This window comes from Nestor notabilis, unplaced genomic scaffold (assembly GCF_000696875.1).
Source record: "Nestor notabilis isolate BGI_N333 unplaced genomic scaffold, ASM69687v1 scaffold63, whole genome shotgun sequence".
Lineage (NCBI taxonomy): Eukaryota > Metazoa > Chordata > Aves > Psittaciformes > Psittacidae > Nestor > Nestor notabilis.
In genome coordinates, this window is record NW_009921252.1 from 4,289 (window position 1) to 12,353 (window position 8,065).

The 8,065-nt window shown below is 37.4% G+C and overlaps 1 protein-coding gene across 1 annotated transcript in view; it reads left to right on the top strand.

Moving 5' to 3' along the window:
* Positions 1 to 5,692, top strand: part of LOC104403024 (protein inturned-like) — a gene marked incomplete at its 5' end in the record, with an annotated part of 9,498 nt that extends 3,806 nt beyond the window's left edge. The window contains 2 exons of the mRNA XM_010011057.1: positions 3,649 to 3,803; positions 5,581 to 5,692. Of these exons, the coding sequence (XP_010009359.1) occupies positions 3,649 to 3,803; positions 5,581 to 5,692 (267 nt within the window). The remainder of the gene's footprint in view (positions 1 to 3,648; positions 3,804 to 5,580) is intronic.
* Positions 5,693 to 8,065: the final 2,373 nt, after the last annotated feature.

Sequence of the window (8,065 nt, forward strand, 5' to 3'; positions counted from 1 at the left end):
CTTTCCCACTAAAAATGCCCCCAAAATAACTAATCCATGTCTCCAGTATAGTATTTTCTTACGCAGTTTCATATTAGGGCTCTTGTTTGTAACTTAGCTAAAAGTTTCACATGCTGGGTTCAAGAACTATACGTAGCAAAAGAGGGGCTTTAGCCATTTTAATGCTGGGAGAGAATTTCCGATTGGCAGCAAAAGGGAATTTAGGCCCTCTTTTTTCACAGAAAATGTTTCATGTCAGTGGTGACAGTGCAGCCTTCGCTCACTGTGCTGTCAGTGTCTGAACAGTGACCTGAAGAGGGCCTCTGATCATGAGATGGTTGGTCATCCTTGGTGTCTTTGGTCTCCATACTAAAGATTGCTTACAGGTTCATCATCCACTCATGTCTGTAATCCTTTGTTCATGTGGATATTGGTCTAAAAGAAGTCTGGCTATAACGATTGATTCCTCTTAATTATGTTGCCAGATCTCTTAGCTTCTAGATTAGGTGGGATGCCAGAATAGGTGAGGCTGTTTCCCCTTATGAAGATACCAGTCCAAGCCTTGCTCTTGGCTTGGGCTGAAGTCTGATCACAGCTGCTAGAGCTTTATGTGAGTACTTAGATTAGACTTAAAAATGGACAGATCTGATGTCAACACCTGTATTGCCTTGTGTTTGATTTACTCCCAATGATCCGTCTAGAGTAAGGTGGTAGTAGTAATGCAGAAATCTAAACAATAAGTTTAAGAATCCATTTATGAGATACTCCTTTCAGCTCAGACACTTCGTGTTCAATGTACACTTTGTTTTACCAGAAGTCTGGTTTGCTAATTGCACAGTTGATTTTTACTGACATCAACCAAATTAGGATAACATTTCATCCCTGCTAAATTTGTGTCCTGTTTAGTACTTTCGGAAAAGAGAAGTAATTAACTACAAACCTAAATAGAATACTGTTTATCAGTTGGAATAATTGTTTATCAGTTGTAATTTTTAGATCCTAAAGTGACCATCCAGGTGAACTAAATGAGAAGTGGGAAGCAGTAGTACAGACTGAATGAACATCATTCGCAATAGCAGTGTATTTTTTTCTTACTGTTTTCTCGAAGTTACCAAAAAAGTTACTTCTCATTAGACCAACGTGCCTTGTAAATCATCGAGGAGTTTTTAAGTGTTAGAAAAATAGGGAATTTGGTGGATTGTTTTGTTAACTTCTTACAGCCCTGGGGTTTGGCTGAGAACTTTGGCATTGAGCCATTATTTTGGGCACTTTGGGCAATGTTGAAATGCAAAAGCAAGCAGAGAAAATACACAAATACTTCTTATCATCATAGTGCTTTGATTATAACTGCTAGAGAGACAGTTTATAGCTCAAACCAAAAAATCCAAATAAAGAAACCATTCAACCATTAGGTGTAGCTCATAAAAAGTGGAAAACTCACGCTTGAAAGTCAAAACTTCTGTTTTGGCCACAGCTACCTCAGCACATGTTTTTCTGGCTGCTTTGGATGCAAGTACAGTAGGCAGCAGCTGGGTTCATTCTGCTCTGAAAATCAGCAAATCAACACATGATGAACATGTGCTGCAGAATAAAGTTTCTCTATTTGAGAAATTTGGAGCAGGTTTTGCAGGTTGGCTCTATCAGTTAATACTGAAATTGGCAGATTGATGAGGAGAATCAAGAATCAATAGTTTTCCTTGTTCATAGTGCACAACAAGAAAGTCAAATATATAAATGTACTATTAAACTGCTTATTCAGTTAAATATTGTTTAGGATTCCAAAAATTGTGCCAATAATGCAAAGTTATTGTAAACTGATCAATAATTGGCTTTGCGTCACTTTTTGAGACCTGAAGATTCACAATTTAACATATAAACGTGTACAGAAATTTTGAATAAATTTTGAATTGAGCAAAGAAAAGCTCTGTAGTCTTAAAGCCTAAAATAGATGTCACTGTAGATATTAAGCAGCCCTGGCCCCATTTCCTTCATCATCACCTTAGTATTTTCTTACTCCTAAATAAAATCAGAAGAAAAGAAGTTTTAATGTATATGAAAGTACAGACCCGCATAGTCCTATCAGATATCCCCTCTTAATATATAATTTTTTTTGAGTATTTTCAATATGAATAGTGTAATCTTAAGATGTGCTGAAACATAAACAAAGTTCAGCTGGGAAACTGAATTATAACAACCCCATGTTTTTGATGGTGAAGATTATCAGACTGAGTACCAACATATTCCTGAAGTCTTTCTCAGCAGCAGTATTGACAAGAACAGGGTTTGAAACAATTTTATGTACTAAGGAAAGGTACAGGAAGGGTTAAGTCATCTATCTTGAAATTTCTTCCACTTTATGAACTAGTAGTCATGTAGAATATGCTTTATGAACTCAATCCAGAGCATGTTTAGGGAAATTTAGAAAAAGGCATTTTTCTCAGAGGAATATTGGTCATTTTGTTTCTCAGTCACTGAGGTGCTTTTCACTACTACTACTGATATTTTTGAGAAATTAAGATAGTTGTGATGTTTCTACCATCTTTTCTAGATCTTCAGCCCCTGGGCTTTCAATACGGGAGGCAGACTGAAAGATGTGGTTTCTGCTGTTATATTTGGCAGACAGAAATTCCTTGAGATGCTTTTTCCAAGAAAAACCTTTTCTTCCACCTTTGAAGCAGCTGTTTGGAACAGAAGTTCATTGGCAGACCCAGAGATGCCCTGGCTTAGCAACTCTTTTAAGACAGATTTGTTTCAAAGGGATTTCCACTCCTGTTTCCATAATCTCATCCTACTTCTCATGCTTCAAAAAAGAAACTAAAAAGATTTAAAGCTTGTTTTATCATTATTACATAGACATTTAAAAAAGAGTAATAAACTTCCCTTGATTTAAGTGGGAGAAGAGTTAAACTAGTGAGAACTGCTTTCAGAATTCCTCCTCTGTTTATCTCCATGTTCATTCTGGTCTTTTTGCCCTTCACTTTTCTGATGAAAGATACCATGGCCTTATTGGAATCACAGGACTGTTGAGCACCAAGACAGGGACCAGGGAGTAAAGTAATTTTTGTGCATGCAGTTTGATCCTCACCAAACAGGTACCAGGAGTTCAGTTAGAAACAACTTTTGCAAGGTTTATTCAAAAGCTCTGTACAAAACATAGCCCTACAAGCTCAATAAACAAAAATGTCTTGATTTTCTGTATGTCTTACACACTCATACTGACTGAGAGCAAGAAAATGCTCTAAGCAAAGTGCTTCAACTGTTTATTTACAAAAGAATTCCTGCCTGGCCAAGTTTATTTAGTAGACTTTTACTATCACAGTTCATAATTAGGGAGGCACACAGAGAAATAAAGATAAGACCTTCAGCTGTTGTAACACACTTTTTTAAAGAACCTGTATTATCTTAGGTGTCTATTAGAGAAATACTGTTCAGCTGGAAGGGAAAAAAAAGGGGGGAGCATGTGTCTACTTCCATTGTGTAACAATGGAAAAGCCTGTTGATGCCAAAGTAAGAAAACTGGAGAAAAGAATCATGTAAGCATGTTAGTTCTACCTCCTGAGTCTGGCAGTATCATTCATCAGAGATTCCTGAAGAAATCACAGTTGTATTTGCTAGTGTTTATGTAAAAATACTTCAGTCTATACTAGCAGTTCACCAATTGTTTTACAGAATAAACAAAAAGCAGGCAGTGGGATTTCGGAATGCAGTAAGGCAGCGGAGGACCTAGATCTGATAACAGAACATGGAGTTTTGTTTGAGTGCTCTCCTGAAAACTGGACTGATCAGAAGAAACCACCACCAACAATGAATTACTGGGTTGTGGGGTGAGTTTAAAGACAAATCTATTTCTCCCAGAGTTTCCCATTTTGAATATGCTACTTGTATTCTTTGAGAATTAATTTAACTGGAGCGCATAACAGAAATACTTGAGCTGAGTGAGGTGGCTTGGATTTGGGATTTGGGAAGTTGCATTGGGGTGGTGTTGCACCCACTGCAAAGCATAGGTGTGTTAGTCAACTCAGGGGAGCACCACACCATGCTGCACTGTGCGGACATGCGGGAGTTCTGTCATAATCCTCTTTAGACCCTTCCCTTGCGCTCCTCGTGCACATCTTGACCTCTCCATTCCCTCCAAGTCAGTCCCAGCTGTCTTGCCTCCACACACAGCGCTGATTCAGTGATACAAAGAAGGAAGGTGAACAATGGTAGTGGTTGGTTGGGGTTTTTTTTCATTGGGAAGATTAAACCAATCTCCTGGTAGATTGGAGGGATTTTAGAAAGGGTGTTTTCCTTCCTCGGTTTGCTTCCAAAGTTCTGCCATTATCGTTGTAAATGGATTGTGATTCGTGATGGTGTTTAAACTTGATTTTAAGTGATTTTTATTAATGATGCATATAGTTATTGCTACATAGCTAAGCCTTATTTGCATGACAGAACAGCATACTGCCCTAGGCATTAAATATTAAAAATAATACATTTTTGAACTAATTAAAATCAGGTGTAATGAGAAAGTAGTGTGTGTCGTTTCTTCACAACTCAGAATGTATCAGAGCTTGTAATTCTGTAAGTCCAGGCCAGTAAGCCCTATTCTGTAGCCAGTACTTCTCCTATATTGCTCTTTCTTCCATCTAACATATTTTGTGCTGTCTACATTTTAGCTGCAGTAAGTTGACCATCGTATTAGGAGTAGTCAGGCAACAGCATGTTTTCTTTTCTACGTTTACTTTCTCTATTTGGTATTCCTACTAAATAAATAGAGAGAAAAATGCAAATGGCCAGTTAAATGGAAGTTGTGCTTTCACCATACGAAAATAAATTCAGTACAGGCAAGGGCTGAAAGGAAGATAAATGATTACGCTCGATTAATTGATTAAGTTATAATTTTCTACTAGTTCAACTATAGCACAAATAGGAAAGTCAGAAAACAGCAAAATATATTTCTCAAGATGGTGTAAGAACTTTTTTTTCTGCTACAAGGTAAGGAAACATCACCCATGGGTGATTATATTGGCCAGGAATAAGAATGTAGAAATTCTCTGACAGAGCTTTTGTTCAACCTGTTTGCCTTCAACTCAGATGTTTAAAGAGAAAGAAGAAAACCAGTTCTTTCCCACCATGTATGTACATAACTGCAGTTTGTATTACCAACTTCCCTATTTAGCTCTTCCCCTAAAAGAGCTTATTAGATTAACCTGTGAGAATGTACCTACCCAGATGTACTAAGCCTAAAAGTCAGTAAATACGCGAATACTGGGGCTTGCTCCCAAGTACCCTGATTGCAGGTTGTAACCTGAAAACATGGATTACTGCAAGCACACCAACCAATACCATACAAATAGGTCCTGAAAACCTGAAGTTTCGTCCATACACATGTAGTCAGGAGACACCTGAGCAGAGAATAACTTAATTTTAAAATCTCATGTATTAAAAGAAGTAAGGTGATGCAGGAGAGGCACAGGAACTTCCGAACTGTCTCACACAGTAGTTGCTTTTGACATCTTACTGAAACCCCAGGGTACAACCAGAATGTATCAAACAGTTGAGGAGAAAAAGCTGGCACATACAATAATTCTGGTTTAATTCTTTCTTTTTTTTCCCCAGGAGACGCATTCTGCATCCCAAACCCCAGGAGTGTTATGTCTGTTTCCATGACTCAGTCACAGAAGCTGCTGTGGAACTGGCCTTTAAACTGTCCTTTGGTTTAGCGACATAGATGAGCTTCCTGAACATTGAGCCCACCCCATGGTGTTGTCATCTCTTGAAAGTACTTCACTATAAAGAGAAATTAACTCAATTGTGGTGCCCACCACATCCTTGAAATGCTTTTTAAAATAATAAGTCTACCTTGTGGTAGGACACAGGTAAAACTTCAGTGATGATTCTGATGATCATCATCAACTGAATACTTAAAAAGAATTCAGAGAACCAAAGTTCTTATTTTTATATACTGGTGAATTATTTATCCTGATCATATCTTTATTATTTGAAAACACTGCATAATTTGTACATTCAGTGCTGTTCAGTGTATAATATGCAATGTAAAATGATAAGCTGATAGCCCAGAAGTACTCTCTGAATATCTGGCAGTTGGTGATGGAGGAAAAAGAATGTTTTCCAGTTAATTAAAGCTTTGTTCCCCTGAGGGCACGAAAAACAGTGAATGTTTTCAGTAACACTGTGTTAATCAAAACAGAAAGAAATCTTTCAGACAATTCATGGCGCTTGGCCACCCAAAGCTGATGGCTTACCGGTTTTGCCAGTATGGTCTCCTGCCCGCTCAAGGACCAGTGTGCTTGATGTTTTACTTAACTTCACAAGTTTTAACTATAAATAATACTTATATTTGTTAAAACATAATTTTGAAGGTATAAAACAAAATGGGGAGGGGGGAAGGAGGATAAGGGGTTTAAGATCTGTGCACCGAGTTGGCTTATTTTATATTCAAAATTTCATAATAAAAAATACGTGTTTGTTAGAGACCAAGAAAGCACTATTGGTTTGGGTTTTTTTTTTACTTAACACATCTTCTTTTTTATTTAAGCACTATTTACTTAGCTAGATCTCCACAGTTTACAGCTGGATTTACAAAAAACGTGAGGTTGCATCTGTATAAGGCAGTATGTTTGCAAAATCAGAAGTCTTCTACAAAATTCAGCTTTCCTATAAATTGCTAAAATGTTTGTAATCTACAGACAAGCTGCTCTTAAAGGGTTTTTTTACTGAAGTTTATCTTAAGATGTGAGATTTTTGGGTGTCTCTTTGCCCCCAACCAGCACATTTTTAGATCTGGTCATCTGCACAGCATTTTGTTGGGTTCCATGTCAACAGTGTGTATTTTCTTTTCTTTCTGCTGTTTTTACTTACTTTTCCTGAGCGCTTTTCATAAAATGGATGACTAAAGTTGCTTTTTAAACAATGGGATCAAAAAGTTTAAGGATTTAGGGAAGTAAAGGCAGTCCCATAGGCTCTCATGATCAAATCTGTAGATCTTGTTTTCACTAGTAAATTACACTGTTTAGAATAGTTCTAAAATAGTCAATCCAATTCTTATATCTGCCCACTCCCCCAGAGTGATTCACATCTTGCCTTGAATCACCCACAGTTGCTTTAATTCCAAGCAGTAGTAGAAGTCTTAGGCCTGAAGTTAAAGCTCGTGATTGAAGATTTTGTTAAATCAGCCTTCTCCAACATTGATGGTTCCTAGAAAACAAGCAGCAGAATTTCAGTTTGGGACCTACAAAACTGAGTTACATCAGTAGTGCCTTAGATCTGTTCCTCATCTGTAAATCAAGTGATGGACATTTATTCTGTTTGAAAAATATGTATTAGTATGGATGACATCTGAACAGCACTTTGAAAAGTCTAAAGTCTGTGAGGTTTGAATATTAGATGCCATTGCAGATGGAAGAAAGAACATAGAGAAGTAAGCAGTCTCTGCTGCACTGCTTTTACCCGATTTAACAGCTTTTACAGAACTTGGAAGTGTGTTTGTGTGCAGAAGTGTCCCTGGATGGAAAACGGTGGTTTTGCTCAAGTTTGTCTCTTGTTGGGTTATATGGTTTCAATGCTAAAAAAGAGGATATTTAAATACTTTAAAAAGAAGACAGCTAACTTTTATGTAGATCCTTGTGTTTAGTCGGACAAGGTTACTCTGCTACCAGTGTACTGGGTTGAATTCAGCTGGGCCAAACACACAACTGAATCAATGTGGAAGAAACAGTGTGAATATGTAGATGTGTGTGGAGAAAAGAACAACTGAAGGAGTGTGACTCCCTCAAACCCAAAGGCTATTTAGACTGGCTTGCTCCTTCACAAGAAATTAAGGGCATCTGAGTATAGTAAAATCTTTATACTTAAAGCAGTGTAGTTCAGCAACAAAACACTGCAAAATTTGCATTAATCATGTTGATACTCCACTTCAGGAGATTTTCGGTGGTTACTTTGTTAGTCAACTGAGCAGAGACTCTGTTTTGCAGATTTTTTTAGGAGTATGTTTAAAAAAAGCCCCAAAGGATGACAGGATTTCATTTCCCACAGAACACAGACTTTTGTCAGGTATCTTGGATACGAATCTTGTAGCTTTGTA